Below are 22,182 nucleotides of genomic sequence, written 5' to 3'. Positions count from 1 at the left end.
ATAACACAATTTTCTTGAATTTTCTTTTTCTGTTTCCTGCATACCTATTTTGTTTCTCTCCCTTTTATCATTACTAAGACAGGAAAAGAAAAATCACCTTGAGTAGATAATGTGAGCATCAATCAACTATAACAGACTACAGATTTTTTTTTTCCCACTAAAAAATAAGATTTTGTAAAAATCACACCATCTATGGATTTCCCTTGTGTTCCCAGTAATTATGGATTCTTTAAGGCAGTTTCCACTAACACAGCTGAGCTGTACAGTCCTTTAAAAAGATATCATACTCTTTAAGGTTTAAAGAAAGTGAACAATCAAAGGCAAGAGATGGTTCTTGTAGGCATCCCCTGAGGTGAAGTGCTCTTGTATGAGTTCAACCCATATTAAACATTAGAGTCCACTCTGAACAAAAGAACCATTTCAGTTTGATGTCGCACTTTATATGAAACTAGAAAATTTAACCAATAGGGAAAAAAAGGATAGGAAACCAGTATGCCTGTTTTCTACTTTTTCGTGCTGTTTTTTTTATTGTTGTTTTGTTTGGTTGGGGGTTTTTGGCAAGGAGAAGTAACTGATTAACAGTGAATCCTTTGAAAAAAACACTCCAGGACTATTGAAAAGAAGAAAAATTTAGAACACATTTAGTATCTACACTTTACGATGTAGTAGATGATGGAGTTGTTATAAAATTGCTCTCCTCATTCAACTCCCAGATATTTTCGATTGAGGAAATACAGCTTTAAAATTAGAAAAAAAAAAATATCAGCAGTTTAAAACTAAGTGAAAATGTTTCTATTTGGTCATAATTTTTTTAAAACGTGTGACATTGACCACAGTTTAATCTGCAATATCAAATCCGCTAATTTTTTTTTATTGTCACAGGTAAATGAAACATGGATTCTCACACAGAATTTACAGCTGTATAATAGCAAAGAGAGCAACAGAACTTACTTCCTGACATCATCGTGATCTACTTTGAGAAAGAATCTGCTGTTTCAGCCTCAATGTAACTCCTTCATGAATATTATCACTTCAGTATTTTCTTGGTATTTGTAAACAGCTGTTTACAAAAAGCTATTACAAACATCAGTAAAAAAAATTAAAATAACCGCACTTGACTAGAAAATTAGGCATTAGTTACACTTCTGATCACAAGATTTGCCAGGGGCTTTATTTAACTACCATTCAGGCCAGTCAACATTCCACATACTTCTGAAGCTTTCAAACATGTTTGTTTACACAGAGTATGATACCAGTGGTAACTACGATGACTCACCTTGTTTTCACTAAAGTAGAACTAGCTGTTATAATCACTTAAATATAGAATTGGACAACACATGTATTCCTTTTTTATCGTAGGGGTTTCTGGTGATATTAGAAATTTTATTTGTCTCACATTAAATTGACAATTTGGGGTCTTGAAAGTTAAGGCATTTATTCCATCTCATCATGTCAATGTGTTACTCTGCAGTTCATTTAGGTAGATGATTTAGAATGTGGAAAAAATCATGGTCTTGACACCTGTACTGTGATTAGAAGTGACGTAGTTTTAGAGAGACACCTACATTTTAAAGAAGGGAAGTATGGGTTTCACATTTTCCCAAGCAAGTTTTTTCTCTGAAAAGCATATTCCTCAGAAGATTAATCTGCTTCCTTGAACTCCAAAAAACAGTATAAACCAACTGATTACCTTATTTAAATCAAGAAAAGGAGAGTTTTACTTAATTGGAGAGCTTATCACTACAAAAAGCTACAGGATGACAGAAGCATGAGTGTATCAAACAAGATGACAACAAATGCCATATTACCAACTTTTTTTTCCCTCTAAAACTTGCATTTAAAAATCTTCTGTTTCTGATTGCAGGAGAACTTCCCTCCTCAAAAAAGCAACAATGTGAAAAAAATGACACATTATATTAGTGAGAATACTGCAGAACAGCAAAGTATTGTTTCCATGGTTTTTAAGTTTAAAAATAAAGACAGTAAGAATCATAAAGTTGTTATTTTAATTGAAAACAAGAACGTGCATACTCAAATTATCATGCGCCAGACCTACTTTCCAGAAGAACTTCCAGTCAGATATGAACTCCCCACATGTCATAGTAAGTCTTATCACGGTTAAAGTAGGAGTCAGAAAGAAACACATTGTTGACTCACATTAGCATTTTATTTTGACTCAGGAAATAAGTTTTGAACCAACTTTCCTGGTTGTCCTCACTTAACCAGCTTTGATTTCCACATTTTGATTTGCATTGTGGAGCCATAATCTCAGAGGTTGCTAACTGAATTCCTTTTAGAGACTCCAAGAACACCTGTAACGTACTCTAATTACTAGAAGGCATTCAGCACCCTTGGGCCCATTCAGCCCAAACTAGAATTAATCTGAAGTCAAATCCCTGAAACTCAGCATGGATATCAAATCCTCTGACCCATATCATTTACACTATAACTACCCCTATTGTTTCACACCACTAGTTACCAATTACATTTTTTCAGTCCTTAGGCAATGCTATTTCTTCAGTAATATCACCACTGCAATTTAGGAGTTATACATAAAAAGTAAAAGCTTTAATTAATTAGTGCCTATGATGAAGTTAGCAACATTTTAACATATTACTACTTGTAATTAAAAACAATTCCAAGCAAAAAAAGTTCACATCTAGTACTTTTAGTAGATGACTAGGTAGCTCAGTTGGTTAATGAACTGATCTTTTTATTTTAGAAAAAAAGATTTAGATTAAATAATGAATCAAGTCCAACATTAAGGACACATGACAAAGCCTTTTATAATAAAGCTTTTATTACTGTCCATAGCTTTAAATTGCCTTGTAATTTACCATAGCTAGTATTCTAAATTTACAAAAAGTGAAGACAAGGTGCTGCAGAACAGGAAGGTAAGCCTGCTTGTAAACAGGCAGAAAATCAACCAGTTTCCTTCTCCACATAAATAGAATTGTACGTTTATATAGACACTATATTTCATACATGAAATATGAAAAACTGAGAAGAGATAACAGTAAGAAAAGATGCATGCAACAAAATGTAACCGTTCATGACTACTGCTTTCTATCCACACTTTACAAAACTATTAATTGAAGTCATCATACCAGATAATATTCTACTTTTAACTAAAGAAAAAAACCCAACAGAACAGGTTCAGAGTTAGACCCCTGTTACTGTACAGTGTGAAATCCACATTCTTCTTATGAGATGCATAATTATGTTTGCTTGTCTTTACAGGATTGTAGAAGAATTGAACTTCCATATTTTTACTGCACTGGTAACGGAAAAAAAAATACTACTAGAATTAAATCTTTAACTTCATTTAACCAAAATGTTTGTAATTCAATTTATTCTTTGTAAGCAGAAAAACAAAGCAGTCATTCCTCCTAACTGAAGCTCCTTAAATATAAATATATTTGTAAGCTTAGATTTTTTTATATGAGTTTTAAAAGATACTTACTGTTCTAAGAGTTGATCATGTTTTCTTAAAGCATCCTTTTCGGCAATAACTGCTCTTTCTTTTTCAGCAACAGCATTATCTCTTGCTTCTCTCAAATTTCTAAAGGAAACAAAAGTTATTCTGTCAAGACTGTGTTAAGGAAAAGACAGTTTTGCTTCATGAATTATGACTGACTGATCTTAACGTCAATACCACCTTCTTCAGCTCTCACTGAACGATAGAGAGGTCAGTCTATCTACATGCCTATTCATTACAGAAGCTTTACTTCAAATTACTTTCACATGTACCAGCAAAGTTTCCAGTTCTGAAATTCTAATAACAGTGATCAAACCATCTATTTATCTGTAGAAGCATATGAATAATTCTAGAACTATAAATTACTTATTTTTTGTAGGAATTAATTAAATTCCCATAATTTTGCTTGGTATTTCAGTAATAACTAAGGGAACTCTGTCCTCCTAGCTGAGATGATTCACAATTTTCATGATAGAGCGGGTAATGATTAGCTAGCAGAGACATTGGTGTCTCCTTCTGGCTTCTATTGCTGGCATCATTTTTTGATCTGTACAGAACCATAAAACACCACAAACATTTTATTGCACTCAATCTGTACTTTTTCAATTTTTTTAACCAAGAAGCAGTCAAGACTTGCAAACTACCTCATTATTATTTCACTGACACAAATGAGAATAGTATGATGTAAAAAATAATACATATAGTATTTGTGTTAAAAAATTATATAGGTATCAATCATCTGTTAATCTGTAGTCTGCCTATAGCATAACACTGCAATAAACTGTTCTAAATGGAAGTCCTGCTTAGACAGTACTTATAGGCTGTATCTCCCTTCTTCAGGGCAACACAGCAACAGCCAATTTGCAGAGCAAACAGTGGTTGTTGAGGACCAGACACCGATGTTATTTATGATAATTTTCAAGGATTTTACTTTACTCTGGGTTTGCTCCTGTGACAAAGTTACTAGCATTTTGGAATGTATTAGATGATTTTAGAGACTCCTTTCAATTTCATTTGATCTAGAAGGAATTCTGTTAATTTGCTACCAATGTGAGCACAATACCGCAAACTCAAGCACAAACTGTGAGGCAAGCAAAAACATGGCAAGCAGCAATGACTAAGGAGTTTCAATTCTAAACCACATTCTTCATCTGAACTAAGCTGCTAATGGAGATTCAATCAAGCTCTTCCCACTCAAGTTTTTTCTTCCCCCATCTCCAACAGAAATTTTTTGACTTAAAGTGAAGTGAAACTACAGTCTTAGACAAATTTTGAAGAGAAAAGTCAAGATATAGAGGTAAGTGGAAAATTATTAAGCCTGTGTAAATGTTGTCCTTGGTCACTTTAGCCACACTAAAAGTATATAATTTTTGGATGAAAGACTATTTTCTAGAGTAAAGAAATATTATCAGTGATATTGATTTCTGAACTCAAAGTAATTCATATGAATAGGAAATAGTCACTTATGAAGAAGAATGATCAGAATTATGTAACCATTAACTGGTTGTGAGAGAAAGATAACAAAGTTTTCTTTAAAAATTGAGGTACTGAGCTACAGAATTTACCAATTAAATTCAGGGAATGATCTTGAGAGTATATTCTTTAAAACTGACTCATACCAAAATATAAGAGCATGGCAATTAATTTTGTTAACAGCATCAGGATCAAGCATATTATGTCTCAGAGTAGGAGTGGAATGTTGTATCCTTAAGACTAGAGTAACGGAAGTGGGGTAAAAATTAAATGGTAGGAGATACACAGCAACTTATTTAGAGAATAAACTATTTTGCTTAACTGAACAGCTAGTCAATTCAAAATACAATAGAAGGGAAAAGGACACAAGTGAGGTACTATTCAACCAACAAGATGACAATCACAGATGTGATGTAACTTCTGTTGACCTATTTTCAGAGCTAGGAAATACGCTAGTGACACTCCAGCTTTCAGACAGTGTGACTGCAATTTTAAAAGAGGTAAAGCACCTGTCTAACGGCTGCACATACAAGCCATACGGACCATCAGGTACCTAGCAAACATCATATAAGTGAAAGTGTCCTAAAATGGGACAGAAATACTACCCACAGATCCATGAACAGGTATAGATTAAAAAAAAAAAAACAAAACAAACAAAAAAAAAACCAAACAAAAAACAAAAACCAAACAGGTGGGATGAGGGCAGAGGAATGGAAGCAGAAGCACAGAGCAGAGGCATCTATATTAGCTTTTGAAATAAACTTAGCAACTGCCATTTATTGAACTTCTGTTCACATCTCTAAACTAGAGAGCACAAATTGGATTCCAGACAGATTGAACCAAGTCAGATGTGCTCAGGGAGAGCATCCAACATGCTCAAAACTACTAAATTTCATTTGATCTATGGAAACAGACTATAGTTAATCCAAAGTCAAACCTCATGTAGACTTTCATGTGCCTTGTGAATTCATTCATGCTTGCTAATGCAAACATAGCCAAGCTTACTACAACCAAACAACTGAAAGTGATCCCAAATAAATTAAGAATGAAAGCATCACCTTTTTATTGGCTTCCCCCTCATCATTTTAGCTTCTTGAAATGACTCATCTAAGTGTAAAATAAGTGCCAATAAATTCAAGGGAAACATCAGGCTTGGCAAAGTGGTAAGGACTAAGAGCAACTGAATATTAGATTAGCTTAGCTGTAATACCATTCAATGCTTTGAGCTTGAAGATGACACTAGCATCTTGGCTGTATTTTCAGTCACAATCAGCATCTTATCTCATCACACAAATTCACTGCAAATTACTTTGTTCACAATTTGGGGTTCCATTTGTCTCACCATTTAGGGGCACCTCAGACTGGGAAGCACTGTCTTATAGTGGGTTTTTTTACTATTTTATAAAAAGAGCATACGTTAAAAATCCTTTTTTTTGCAAAATATGAAGTCAAATCTAAGGGCTTTATATTTCAGAAGTAATTATTTCAAAATAAGACAAAATTTCTGCAAATTGGTTCCAGATACAAATGAAATATCTTTGAGTAGCTTTCTCAGTGATATACAGACAATTGACAAATCTCCACAAACAGTGGAGGTTTGAATTCATACTTTGTAATTCAAAATAGATTTGCATACAGGATGTGGTGTGGAAGTATACGAGTGTGTGTATATATTTTACTCACACTTGCAAAACTACACAATGATGTCTTTAATTAGAACCTTTCAGTTGACTGGAAGACAGACAGCAGGAGTCATGTTCTTTTTTCACTCTTCCGAGCAGTAACAAAACTACCTATTAGAGGAACAGATGCTGATGCCACAAATATCTTTTTAATACAGTCATCTCCTCCACACAAGACACTTTCAGAACATCTACAATGGAGTAATAATGAATAATTAAGTGCTCCTCCCATTTTAAAGGAATAAAATGGGGAAAAAAAAAAAAAAACAAGCTCAAAAATAAATCCAGTGTCAAAAGTCCAAATCTTCAAGTCCCTAAAGGCTTATGCATGTGTCTAACACTGAGTGTAATTCCATGGAATTCATCAAGATGACACACATACAAAATTCAATATGCAGGTCTTTGCAGGACTAGGATCTTCTTCAAAAGAAGTTTTTGTAACTTACAGGAAATCAATGTGTTTTTTTAATCATAATGCTGTAAACAAATCTCAAAGATTTATTTTAGAAAGGCATAAATCTTATTGGTTTCCCTCATTTTTTCTGCTTTACTTTCTGCATCAACACCTCCTCTTCTGGTTTCCTGGCACAGTTTCAAGATTGTCAATATATATCATGACAGGCAAACCAACACGTTTTGCATTAATTAACTAAAACTACACATCTGAACAAGCTTCAAACCACTGATGTTTATATAGAACATGAATTTTAATAATACCTTTAAATGACAATGTTGGATGTCCATCATTTAATAATAAATATAACACCATATATTTACTATACAAGTATAATTTCATTCTAGTTTTCACAAGATTCTTGTCAGTTTTATAACTGAACTTAAACGTTCACATTTTGATCACCTCTCACAGCCAGTCAACTAGGATCATATCCAAGCACAAAACAGTACTTGGTCACTTTTGCCCTAATTACGTTACTGCCTGCATCTTATCTACCTGTTTTCACGTTCATACATCTCTCTTGAAGCGCTTCTTAATTGCTCAATTTCTTGATTTGTTTTTAACCTTATTTGTTCCAACTCTTCATGCAGTCTCTTTTCATACTCTGTTTTATAATGGTCTCTGCAAATAAACAAATACACAACATGGGAATTAAAAATTAATTGCACTAGCCAAAATATCAAAACCTCAGGTACAGCTATACAAGGTAAAGCAGAGCACTTCTTAGATTTACCTTATTTTAATTCTTACTCATTTCCCTCCAAAATTGCTTGAAATACATATTAGCCTATGTTGTTACGCAAATTGAGTGAAAAATCACTCAGAAATAAAATTTAATTGAGAATAAATAAAAGCTTTCAGCATACTGTTTAAATATTTTTAAAGTAATTTGACATTGATTAGTCACACATTATGCTTAACATTCTTCCAGAACTTCTTGGTCATCCTCTACCTGAGTGCTTATATTAATTACCCACTTAAAAAAATAAAAAACAACCAAACAAAAAATAATTCCTTGCTTCCCAAAGTTTTCCAGCTTCTTCCTCACTGGGTAAGGGTTGATTAACTTGCTAACTTACAGTACTGCCATGCTACTACAGGACTTTGTTGTGTACTCTTTGCACTTCATATGGGGAAAAAAAAAACACAAGAAACATTGAAGATCACATACTGTGGAGGTTTGTGAGGTCAAAAAACCCACAAGATTTGGGAATTTATCCTGTCAATGTGACAAATTCATTAAAATACATACTTAAGTTTTTAAGCAGCAGATATCGGAAGATTTCAGAATAAAAGAACTTAATTTCAGAGTAATATTGATAACTTTGTGTAACTTCTGAAGTCCAAATTGTAGGGAATCCCACACAGAATTTCTCCCCCAAAACTACAAAAAAAGACTTATGTCGTAAGAACTTAACAGCTAAGGAATGCTAAATTTTTATAGCATCTAGGTAATGTTCAAGAATAATCCATCGGCAATGAAGCAACTGGTAGAAAGTATAGATTTGCAAATACAAGCATGCTTATGAAGAAATGTGCATTTACAGCTATAAAAGGTTTTAGGTTTCTTCCAACTTCCAATTGTGCAATAGCCCACAATTTTTAGAAATCAGTACCTGAGCTGGCCAAAAACTCCTTCACATTAACTACTAAAAGCCCCAAAATATTCAAATGTCAGAATACTTGCTGTCCAGGTTGTCTTGTTTTCTTTTTATGGAGACACTGAATTTTAGTTGACACTTCAAGGTAAAAGCGAATTTATCTCCTTCCTCAATTGCGCCACACTACAGCAAAATGCTTTATGAAGATCTTCGATACAATAAAATTTATAATACAGAAAAAAAAAACCAAAACAAAAACAAAAACAGACCAAAACACAACAAAAGAACACCAAAAAAATGAGCCAAAATCCACACTGTACTGGAATGTAAGGTCACCATTAGAAAGTTTTTGTGTTCTTTATGTGTTATATAGCTCAATTTGTTAAAAAAAAAAAGAAAAAAGAAAAAAAAAAAAAAAAGAAAAAAAAAAAGAGAGAGAAAAAAAGAATGCTGAAGATCAGGACCTCAGGATACAATTCTTATGTGCAGAATCAATCAGCATCACCATTTTCTTGGTACTTAGACAATTTGCTATTACCATGTGCCATTGTAGAAATTACACCTTCCTTCCCATGGTAAGACTGATAAAAGTCAGAAAGGTTCACTGAAAAAAAATGAGAAGAATCTGGAAGAATCTTGAACACCCACAGTGATGTCACCAGAAGACAGTTCAAAATGACACTTATCTTTATGATGAGTAAAATAAACAAATGGTAAAGGGTATATTCCAAGTATATAGCTTGACTGTCCTGCCAAGGCCTTTTACTAAACACTGAGTTGCTGCTGAAGAAAAGGACCATCATTTGACATTCCTACTCCTGACCCACTGTTACAGTCTTTTACTTGATCAGTTATTAAAAATGCTTCTGCCTTATCAAGTTGTTTTGTATTCCTTAGGCTGCAGGCTTTAACAAACTTATTTCAAGGCCTATTATTCATAAGGCTTTATACTGCAAATAAACTAAACGTGATCTGAGCATTTCAATGCAACTATGGATTGCATTTTAAGATTAAACATATAAAGGGAAATCTTTTGTGTTTGTTCATCTGTGCTTACATATAGATTCCCAAGAACTGTAGCTATGAGCTGCTGTCATTCATCTTGCCACAATCTCAACCTATTTTGAAGTGTGTCATCTTAAAAATTTGGCAGGTTAATCCCTCAGTTTCCTAAAGTCTGTAATTTTCTAACTACAATACCCCAATGTCAGCAGTTCTGACAGTGACCAGAAGGTGAATTATTCTATAATCCTAAAAACAGATACGTGAGTTCATTTTCATCATCTTCATTCCTGAATTACAGCAAACAAAAGAGATTCACATGTGAAATAAGCACTAAAAAGTCTCAAATTTTTCAAAAGGTAGCAAATAGAAACTTATTACCCAAACTGATACCACCTGCAGGTAGCACTGAGGACTGTAGAATGTTCATTAGTTGGTACAGTTTTCTGCTGCTTTTCTTACGTACCTCTCTAACAAATAAATAGGATTCTGTAGAGCTCTCTAAGAAACCTAATACCATAGATATTTGACCAAAGAGATGGATGGTTTAAATTGCTGAATAGACAGGAATCCCCACTGTGGGACGCAGCCTCAGAAGATGCACACAAAGTATGTACATGTGTGGCAAAACGTAAAGGGCCAGCTTCTACTGTATTGCAGATCACATGCAGGTTTTAAAGCATTTTACGAAAGGATACTATTACTGCCATTTTACAAAAGAAATCTTCCATTAACATTTTTACATTTTACATTATGAAATGACTTATTCAAAGTTCATCAGCAGGTCAGCAACGAAACCTTGAATATAACTTAGGCTGACCAAGCTGCAGTGCAGTCCTATACATACTGCTCAGGACACTACACTGTCTTCTCTGCTATGCTATATTATCCCTGAAAGAGACAGTAACAGTCACTAGAAGAGATCAGACATACCTGAAATATTCATTACAGTTAATGCTTGTCCTATGAAAATTAGCATCACAAAGAGAGTCACAAATACCAAAGATGTCAAGAGAGAGAGTTGGCAATAGTACAGAATCCCAGTGACAGCTTTGATAGAGGCAAAGTAAAAGTCACAGAATTTCTCTTTAGTTGGTCTCAAAACCGCAAGAGACAAACTACTGATATTCCAGAGGACAGTGAAGCAGGCTTGCACAGTATCCCAAGATGTGGTAGAGGCAAGCTACTTATGTCTCTTTCTAAGTTCCTCAAATGCAAACAAGTCTGTAAAAGTGCCTCTGCATCATTATTATAGGATAAGTATTTCAGAGTGGTTTTCTAGAAATAGAAACCTAGCTACAAGTGTCACTGCTTACAAGCACATTTCTAGATGAAGACTGTGCAAACCTACATGTTTTTTTTAAAGCCCACTTAAAAGCGAGTCTTAAAAATTTATTTAAAATGCAGAAGTTCCAGGTGAACATAGTTCTGAGATACACACACGTAAACAGATTTTAAAAAGGTTTAAGTGACTGCACTGAAAGAAAAAATAGTATCAAACCCAGTTCTGATATGGGCTGGAACTCCATAGCTGATAATTTCAGTAGAGTGCTCTTCTACTTCCATTTAGATAACAATTTGTCTTTTACATGTATTACAGAAGTCATTTTAGCACACCATCTTAGTTATACAAGGACAGAAGATTTATAGATGCTGTTTGCAGTTCCATCTCCCTGATTCAAAAAGAAGCAAGCAGATGAAGAGAAGCTGAACCTACTGCATACTCTAAGCTTATTCATTCAATCCACAGGTGTTTAAGGACACTATTAACAAAAAAATGGGTTTATGTTCATTAAAGCAGTACATACAGGCAAATACTTGATGTAATTTTAGGATATATATTGAAATGTAATCTTTTGGCATCTAGATGTAGGGAAATACCATGAACTGGATACCCTTGCATTCTGAATAAGAAAAATCTAAGTATGGTTTGAAACAGGACAATGCTCTTAGTCACATAATTTAGTTTTAGGTAGTCCTGCAAGGAGCAGAGTTAGACTCGTTGCTCCTTATGGGTCCCTTCTGAATTAAGATATTCTATGAAATTACATACGTAGCAAGACATGTAGCTGAATAGTGTAACGTTTCCTGTTCAACATCCTTTACATATATCTGCACCAATTCAAATAGCATAAGGATTTTACACAATTTACCACTGTGGCTAGCATACAATGATCAATCTATTTCTCAAGGCTACATTTAGAGAATCTGTATTCAAACCTGAGATATGAAAGACTGATAGCTCTAATAGCTGAGACAAATTATATTATGTCCTATTTTAAACATTTGTAAAAGTTAAATATATTTTATTCTGCAATAATTGTTCAGAATGTCTTTCAAATATTTGTGGTTTTAATAAAGGTCATTTGGGGCAGGGGTGGTGGTAAGATATGTAACATATGTACTTTAAAGAGTTTTTCTCTTGTAATTAATTGCAGTTACCTGTGTAAATTTCCATATACACCTAAGAGAATAGTTGCCACATGCTGATATCTTCACTACTATGGTCTTATATCAAACGTTTAAAAAAAAAAATTTCCTGATACACATTAAGACCCAACAAAAGTGTTCAGCTTCTAGTTACATGAATATGGACTAGCTTTCTGAAAGTTAAAATTATTTTTAATTAAACACGATTTGTGCAAGAAACAAGGGAAAACAGTTAAATAACTCATCTACCAACAGAAGTGAACACACAATAACTTACCTGGATGCAACATATTTTTCATACACTTCTTCCCTAGCTTTCTTGGCATCCTCTAGCTGAATCTGAAGTCTTTCAAGACGATCTTCTTCATGTGCACAACGAACACTAAGCTCCATATTCTGGCGATTAAGATAATCTTTATCTTTTTGCAACAAGTTGAGGGACTGTTGTATGGTCACCAGCTATAAAAGGCATTAAAAAAAACACTTTAACATGAACTTCAATATAAATATTTAACCTATGTACACATATTCATGATTCCATTTTAACTCTCTTCTGTTAAATCATCTGAACCAAAAAACTATGTTTGCACTTATGTTTAAAGGTTCACCAACTTACATTATGCTGAAAAAAATACTTTATTAAAATTATAATTTTATGAGTTTTCATCATTTCTTTCTGGTGGTTGGCAACTGAAAAAAAAAAAAAAAAAAAAAAGAAAGTAAAGTGTCTCTTAATCTGCCTCAGTATCTGAATAGTACTGAATAGTGATAGTACTACCTCAGAAATACTGATATTGACTGTTGGTGCCAATCTGTCATCTTATTGGCTACAACATTCTCAGAAACAGAAGTTTAAGGACACCAGATTGATTACTGTTCTGTAAAGAAATGGTAAAACTGCTAGTTCTGGGGCTGAAGTAAATCGTGTTTGTTGTGGACAAGGTAATGTTCCAGGCTAGCACCAAAGGCAAAGAGGACTATGCATGCCTTGCTTTGACTTTCATTTAGCATGGTGTTGCTACAGAAGGCTGAACTGATGTCAAAGCAGAAACGTGAATAACTTGTGAGTCTCTGTAACAGCCTTCCCAATCACCAGATCAGTCATCTTTACTACTCCAAGAAGAAAGTGGTGTGGAGGAGAGTAGTCTTCATCTGTTTGAGGTGAACATTGTCAGAGAACAGCCACAGAGCATAATGGCACTGGTGCAGAGCGGCCCAACTCCTTACTCATCATAGCAAAATGCAGTTTTATCAGCTTAAGTAAGTTTGCTGTTTACTCTCCTGAGGACGTCACATGCCAAGTTCAAAGAATGATAAATTAATAATTTATCAGAAATATGTTCCCCAAAGCTATAAAGGCATCACGTACATGTTTTAGATAGACTTCAGCCTTCCTGAGTCATAAAAGGACTAAAGGTTATTTATGGGAGATACGAGTCAAAGACATGGAGTAACTAGTTAAACAGCTGAAAATTCGTACCAAAAAAAAAAAAAAAAAAAAATGTTTTTAGAGGCATGCTTCTTTCCATCTGCCCACTGGCTAAGCACCACAAAGGGTAAGGTAAAAATGCTTGTCCTATACTTTGTTTTATTTAAGAAAAAACTGTAACTGTCCTGTCTCTAAGTAACAGGTTATTACGTATATCCACAGTAAACACAGACATCATGGATTACTACATGAAGAAAGAAATCAAGGAGTTACTAACCCTCCAACTCCTCCTCCCCTGAAATAAATACTGTGTAAACACAATTATATGCTCTTTCAATCTAGAACTTGTGATACTGTATCAGCATACACAGAAACCACCATGGACCTTCCAGGAGATTCAAGTAATCACACAGTTTGAAGTGGTAATTTAGCTTAAAGTAGTGCTACTTTTATTCCCCCTCAGATTAATTTAGTACAAAGTTAATGAAAAAAACCAGTGATGCTGCCACAATGCAGTACTTGTTGCGTACATACAAACTTGATGTATATGACAGTACTTTTTTGGCCATTGTTATATGCTGAGAACAAACCTGCATTTTGATGTTCTCCTACAATGCTAGAACAATGATGAATAAACAGCCTAACAAAGCCTGGAGAATGATAGAGAGGAGAATATATTTCCTAATAGAAACCCAGTTTCTTCTAGTGTTTCAGAGAATCTCTATGGCTACCTGTAAAGTTAGGCAGAGGAATATTATCTTTAAAATGGTAGTTGTAGCCACTATTTTATCTGTAATACTGTTATACAGAGACAGTAAGGAACACAACCTCCCCTGAATCCTCTCAGGCATAATTGGTCTCATTTACTCAGCTGCCAAAGTGTTAACACAAAGATCCTCCACTTGATTCTTGCCTAGAGCAGTACAGAAGTCAAGAACAACCCTCTCATGCAGTGCCCCTTTCATACTACATTAAGAAATAAATTCACAAATTAATTCAGAACAGACAATCAATTATTTCTCTGTTCCTTTTGGTGTTTCCAGGAAAGATGTCTATACAGAAACACAGCTTAAAAAATAGCCTTATTTTTGCAGCAAAGTTGTACTGAGCTACAAACCATCTGATAATTAGTCAATGATGATACAAATTGGAAAAGTTTCTTTCGTGAGATTCAGTAAAAGCCTCTTTCACGTGAAAAGCTGTTGCCAAGCTACACCTAGATCAGATGAAGGCAAAAATCCCTTATTGATTCCAATAGTTTTGGATGATTCTATCCTAAATAGCTTACTTAAGGTGAATAATTAATCCCGGAGGTTCAGTGAAGCAATCCCCTCCTATGAACAAGCTTGTACTGGTATAAACCATCAGAAGTCCTACAGATCAAGGCAGTGGACATGGAAACATTCTCTACCTTATGTTTCTCTTCACTTAATCAATAGTTACCACACATGTCCACTAAGGGAGCCATCACTGAACACAATCTGTGACTCTTGGATAAATGAATTACTGAACAGAGAAGCAGCAAGGGACATTGCTCTTGACCTGACAGGTCTCAGGCTCTTGGACTGTGTTTGGAACAGCAGAAACACATTCCCCTGTGTAATACTAGTGCTACCAAAATGGCAACAACTAGGATCTGAGTGGAGTGACCTAACTGGATCAGAACTTAGTGGAACCCTAACAAAGATGAGAACCATTCTGTGCCTGATGAGGCATTTATTCATTTTCCCAGCAGAAATGCTTTCAAAGACTAATGAAGGCATGTTAGAGAAAAACTGTCCATCACCATAGTAGATAATCCTGCTCAAAAGGGAGGCAGGACTGGAACGCCTCTTGTCAATATGCAGTATCATAGAAAGAAGAGGTCCAGAATAGCAGCCTCTATTCCTGACAGAACTAACCTCTGTAAAAATGAACTGAAGGAAACTTCTGGCAACCGAACCATTATTTTACTAGAGAATCACAAAAAAGAAAAGTTATATATTCTATTGATGTCTAGAAAAAACATACACAACAAAACATAAACCTTACAGTAGCCCTGCTCTACTGTCATTATTGGTCAGAAAGAGCTAAAGCAAGTTTTAACTAGTTCTGCACCTTTTGAGGGACAGAGCATACTCACAGCATTCAGCCTTCATTTATAATTTTGCCCTTGGGTCTCCCAGGTTCCTGAGCTTATTGGCAGAGTTTGGAAGGCTGAAGCAAAAGAAGACTAAGCTAGAGACCCAGGAAAACAGCACGTACATAATGCATAGGGAAAAACAGAAAGCACTTAAACAATGTTGAGGAAGATAGCCAACATTGCTGTGAGGTTGGTTAGCTGTCTGAAAGATCATAGCAAGTAAACAAGGCTTCTGATGACCAGAATCCAGCTTCAAGGAGGTGTTTTGCCAATTGACAAGGTTAACACAAAGGATATAGACATCAAGTTAAAGACACAGGCTTATTTTACTGGCTGTCTCAACGTAATACAAAAAAATAAGCAATAGATAAGAAACAAGGCAGTTAAGAAATAAGGCAATGCATCCAGTCATTACTATACCAGATAAGTCATAGTGATGAAGAAAGATACATCACCAATTGCCTTCATACTTTACCATCATCCAGATCAGTGCTTCAGCTGGAGAGCCTCGTCACAGTGAAGGATCGGAGAGCCTTTCCCAGCAAGTCCTATGCAGTGCATCCACTCATAGGTAAGGTCTCCATCTTCACTGTGAGAGGGTCCTACTTTCATACAGTTCTAATCAAATCTATAAATCTATCTATGTGACAAAACAGATGGGAGACATCTGGTGAATTGGCTTGTCTTGTCATTCTCCTTTTGGATTCTTCCCCAAGACTGGCCAGGGCTCAAGGAGGAACCAAGGGAGTTTGTGTACTTGGCCTTGATAGCACGTTTCTAAACTAGGAAAGGTCAATATATTCTCATATCATTTTATCGAAGCTACCTATATCGCTAATGAGATATTCTATCCAAGCTACATATTTTGCTAATGATCAGATACTGATATTATATGTTTGGTTGTGAGCTTCACCTAGAGGGCAACTTTGGCTCAAGACCTGTTGGTTCAGGCCTTAGTTCTTCAGGAGGATGACCCAGAGAACTGTGGGCTTGTACATCTAACCTCATTCCCTGCAAAGATTATGAAGCAAATCCTCCTGGAAGCCATATTCATGCATATGGAGGAGAAGGTGACTGGAAACAACTAACATGGATTTACCAAGGCCAAACTGTGCCTAGGAAACCTGAGAAAGTTGCCTCTATGGATGGGGGGGCAACTGTCCTTGTCTTTTGCATGGCTTCCAGCCATCTCCCGTAACATCTCTATGGGAAAATATGGATTGGATAAGTAAGTATCAGCTGAACAAACTTAACGTGAGTCAAAAGTGTGTCCTGACAGCAAAGAAGGTCAAGTGCCTACTAGGCTGTATTAGAAACAGTGCAGACAATAGGCTGAAGAAATTTATTATTATGCTGTGTTCAATGCTTCTGAGACTGTATTTGGTGTGTCATGTCCCGTTCCGAGTTCCTCATAAAGACATACATTAACATACTGGAACAAGACAGTCATGGTCTGCAGCACGTGATATACAGGGGTCAGAGAAATGGGGGGTTTTTTTCAGCCTTCAGAAGAGGAAACTGGTTGGGGAAAATCTTATTGTTATCTTCACCTATCCAACTGAAACACACAGAAAGAGGCAGACTCTTGGAAGTACATAGTAACAGGACAAGAGGTAATAGAAAAAATCTGCAACAACTCTGAATAGATTTTACAAAAACATTTTCACAAAGAGTATGGACAAACACTGGAACAGATTGTCCAGAAAGGCTGTGGAATCTCTATCCTCAGAAACACTCAAGGTTGACAAAGCCCTAATCAACCTGACCTACGATGGCTCTGCACTGCATGGGAGGGTTGGATCCGCTGGTTAACTGAGGACCATTCTAATCTAAATTTTTCCACGATCCTACAGGTGATCCTGACAGAATTTATTAGACTAAGAATCAAAATCCCAAGGTGAAGAAACAGACAATTACTGAAATACGAACTTTACGTTTACCTCTTTTGATAAGTCATTTCTTTCTTTAGCTTGTGCTTTGTGTGACACCTCTAATATTTCATATTTTCTTCTGAGTTCTGAAAATTCATGTTCAAATACATCACGTTCACTGTTAAAATAAAGTGAAACTATTAGTTGCATAAAGTGTAATGAGCAAGATTCCTGCGCATTTGTAATTTCTCAGCTTTCTTTCAGTTCATGACACTGAATTCTTTCAACCAGTCACTCAGAGCAATTAGTGATAATCTTACATTTTTTGAGGTATTAACACCTGCAACAGTATCTTATTACATACAGTATTTTTCTTATTACATACAGTATTTTTCTTAGTTTTGAAGTATTTAAAAAATAATCCTAAACTATAATACAATAATCCTGAATTCCCATCCTATATTATTTCATCCTTCTCTAATTATTCTTTAGTGTAACTTTGGGCTATACATTTCTCCTTAGCTATGAGCTGTTAGTACCCTTATCCATCCTTTTAGCTTTATCAAGCTTTTCATGCTATTTCCCATGACATTCTCTTGAATCTTTTTGCAGACACTGAAGTCTCATAAAAAAGCAAAGCAAACTCATTCCCATCTTCCTAACCAAACAGAAGGCAATGTATACTTGTTCTCAGTTGCTACTCTCCCTTGTATACAGTCCCCTGATACTGGAGGGGGTGGTACTACTACTCTTATGTTTAAAATACACACGACACAGCTGCAAAAATTATTTTGGTGTCCTGAATAAGAGCACTTTCCATGTGCACAAAGAAGCAGCTCTATGCCTCCACTCTATCTGACCCTGTCAGAACAGTGAAATGAATGAGCCAGTATGAGTTTGCTGTTTGGAAAAAAACTAACCAGTTTTATATTAAGCATAGCATGCCTTAAAACTGAGATAACTTGTAGTACACCAGAACTAGAAGATTTGACATAGAATTTCTAAAGGCAGAAACAAGCCTGGAAGTGATTAACTCCTGCAATGCTCCCAAATATTCTCATTCAGTCATGCCAACAGTGCTCTCTCCTCCCCTTCGACTGTGCCTACCCCGATGAATACAACCTACTCTCTCAAATATAGTTTTGGCACGTTCATTCATGCCTTTTTCAACTCAAGACTATTTTAAATGTACACTGTTAAACAGTGGGGCCATTCACATGAACGTTATTACAATCCACTTATTAAAATGCAGTTGCACACGGGAAGCAAACCATAGCATCAATCCATCCTATTTGCAACAAGCTTCCAGATAGATTCAAAGGTTGTTTTAGTACATATAGCTGTGAACACTTATCCAGAAGACAGACTCTCCTTCAATGACTTAGTGGAAAAGTCATTTGTGTCAGTAACGGTGCCCAAGTTTATTTGGTATGAACAACTAAGGAGCTGACAGGGTGTTTTCTATTCATAATCCCCATTTTTTAATCCATTTCCCAACAAATGTTGCAAAGACCAGATTTTTTGTACTTGCAAGCACAATGAAAAAGCCATTTGGAAGCTGGACTGTGAAGTATAGGTCTATGAGTGTATTTATAAGAAGTCCATTTTCATTATTTTGCAATTGTTGGTTACAAGATGGGCATTTAAAGCATAGGCTAGAACTGTAAAAATCTGCACTTCAAAAATGAAAACAGACACTGGAACTTCCTGCAATTATGCCAATTCACTAAGATAATCCTAAAATTCTCTGACAAACAGTTCTCATAACAGCCCTTTCAAATTTATGGTTACAAGGATATCTTAAGTTGGAAATATTAATTCCCAAGGTCCTAACCTCTTAATTCATTGTGTAAGCATAATCCATTAGAGCATCAGGCCTTTTGTTAGATCATTGCTTTTAAACTAGGAAAAAAGGAGTACTTGTTCTAAGATGCTTGGCATCAACAACTCCCACTTCTTTAGTTGCAATGAGACTGGTAGGTTCTTCTGAAAATACCGTAAATCCCTATATATAAACTTTTAGGAAGATAATTTGATGCATCAGATTTCAAAATGTTGTTCATCTTATGACTGCAATAGACTACTGGAGATAATTGAACCATTAGTGGATTGAGGTAAGAAAAAAATATCTGTGGTGTGCATAATCAAAAAAAATGAAAAACTCTAGTCAATCAAGGTTCAAGTTTATCTATTAGCATTTATATGTTAGTAGAACACTTGAACTATAGAGATACCTACCATTTTACTTTATCATAGTTCTCTTGCCTGTAATCACCTCGCTGAATCATCTGCTTGGTATCAGCTAGTTCCAATGTTAAACGCTGGCATCTAACCTCAAGCTCTGACCGATTCCTCCTCTCATCTTCATAGCTCTAGAAGGCAAGACATTTTGAAATTATCACAGATACACTGATATTTACTTAAAGCCAACTAAGTTTTGTGAAAACCTCTTATGAATATTCAGGTGGTAGTATTTTCATTTGTTTCAGTATTTTGAAATCTAGCACACATCACAAAGTAACCAGCTATACTGACACTTATTTTTTTCTTATTCTAAATAATTGATTAATGTACCTATTTTTCCTAAGACATTTGTCCATTAGTACAACTTCCAAGACCAGTAACCTTCATATATACAGCTGGTGGTCTACAAACCTAAGTATCAGCACAAAAGTCACATCACCTTTACAACATTTTCAAACAAGTTTCCTTGTGAAGATTCTTTTTCTCAAATGGACCAGCAAGTAAGAGGATTGGTTGTTCAGAAAGTTCAGCAACTTCTGTCATTATATGAAAAATTTCAGCCAGTTACTCCCAAATTGTATCTGGTAACTTATGTTTGCTGAAGTATATGGTCCAAAACTTTGGTAGAGGAAGCAAAAAAAAGAAAAAAGTTGCTTATTTAATGGTCTATCAGCATTAATTTCAATTTTCTCTTCTTTTTCCTCCTCATACACTTTGAGAGAATACTTTGGGAATTAGAAAAAATGAGCCAAAGAAAGAACACACAGAAAGCATTTGTCTTTTAAAACACTGGTTATTCATTTTGACAACAAGCAGATTTTATAATGATCACACTCATCCCTCTCACACCCCCCGCAGGAGTAGCAGGCCTTTGTACCAAACTAAACTCCATTTCTCACATTTTTCTACAAAGTTGGTATTTATTTTCAGAAACTTGCCTTACTTGCTTGTCTTAAATGCTGTAGTACTAAGTACTTTCTTCACAAAACCAACCAAAAATAATGTTCATCCACCTATACTAGGGAAAACTGATGGACAGCAAGAGTTACTTGTTCAAAATTTGAAAATACCCCCTGGGCATCTATTTTTTTTTTTTTTCATACTCTGCTATGGTTGATAAATGGTAAGCTTGATAATGGATGCTTGATAAACAATAACTCCACCTGGTTATACCAAATGGACATCACAATGTTATTAATTGAATGTGAACACAAAACTAAATGACTGCCTTAAGACGTGACTACTAAATTAACTATTTAGCCACTGCAAATTAAATTCATTTTGCAGTGAGGGACATTGTATGAGTGCATAATTTTTCAAAATAAATTGAAAGCTATGCTTTAAAGTTATAAGAGGACAGTAATTGTGTCTAGCTAGTTTATAATAGACAAGAAAAGTATAGGACAACAGCGTGTATGAAGTGGATGAATCCTAATACATCTTCCTAGGAGGAATGAACACAGGGATAATACTCTAGGATAAGGATGGAAAGACACAAAGAATACTCTGATCAAATTCATAGGCACCATAAACTGCAAGACTGACAGAATGCCTGCTTGAAAACGCACACCTAAATACTTGTAAGATACTACAGACAAGCTTCCTAAGCTACTAAACATACTCTAACTATTCTGTTGATAAATAAGGATTTTTTTGGTTTGTATTTCACAAATCTAGTAATTTCCACTTTCACTAAAATCCCATTATATCACAATCAGAAAAATCACACCACTGAGAAAGTTTTCATCAGGATTTTGGATGGTATATCATTAAGAACACGTCATCTAAAGACACGATTATTATTCGTCCTAACATACTGGTATATATGGCTTATGTTTATGTTTACCCTAATTAATAGATATGCATTAAGCAAATTAACACTATAGAACACTTTCTTCTTAAACCAATTAGCATGCCATCATTTAATAAGACGGCATTATCATAATGATAAAGCCTCTGTCAGATGTTTTTAAAGGTGTTGCCTACAAGTTACCTAGAGTTTCAAATATATAAAATACAGGTGCAAGTACCCTGTTACACAGTGCAAACATGACTAATCTTGCAATAGGAAATGGTGGTAAGGGCACTTAACTTTTAGGTGCAAATTGAAAGATTAAGTTTGGATCCAATTCCTCTGTGGGTATCCTGTGCTGTTCTGCTGCTAATACCATGCTGGAATTCATGCATCCTTCACAGAGTGGGCTATTGAAGCTCCTACAGTATTACACATTTAGCAGCTTTAAGGCAACTACCAAAAGTATAAAATTAAATTTGCTATAAAAAGCTCTAAAGCATCAATTAAAAGAACAGTTAAATATCCACAAAATTAGTTTCTTCTAATACCCGAGACCTAAACTAGGTTTTGAATTTTATTTAACAAAACAGTTGTTAAT

General features: G+C 35.1%; 1 protein-coding gene across 7 annotated transcripts in view; it reads right to left on the bottom strand.

The window, feature by feature from the left end:
• PIBF1 (progesterone immunomodulatory binding factor 1) overlaps positions 1–22,182 on the bottom strand; it is a 124,545-nt gene that overhangs the window by 83,473 nt on the left and 18,890 nt on the right. For all 7 annotated transcript variants that reach the window (XM_042805805.1, XM_042805807.1, XM_042805808.1 and 4 more), the window contains exons 6-10: positions 19,784–19,917; positions 17,615–17,723; positions 12,401–12,582; positions 7,586–7,711; positions 3,464–3,562 (exon numbers count right to left, since the gene is read on the bottom strand). In XM_042805805.1, the coding sequence (XP_042661739.1) occupies positions 3,464–3,562; positions 7,586–7,711; positions 12,401–12,582; positions 17,615–17,723; positions 19,784–19,917 (650 nt within the window). The remainder of the gene's footprint in view (positions 1–3,463; positions 3,563–7,585; positions 7,712–12,400; positions 12,583–17,614; positions 17,724–19,783; positions 19,918–22,182) is intronic.

This window comes from Tyto alba, unplaced genomic scaffold (genome assembly GCF_018691265.1).
Source record: "Tyto alba isolate M040663 unplaced genomic scaffold, T.alba_DEE_v4.0 Super-Scaffold_45, whole genome shotgun sequence".
Taxonomy (NCBI): Eukaryota; Metazoa; Chordata; class Aves; order Strigiformes; family Tytonidae; genus Tyto; species Tyto alba.
This window is presented reverse-complemented; position numbering and strand designations above follow the sequence as displayed.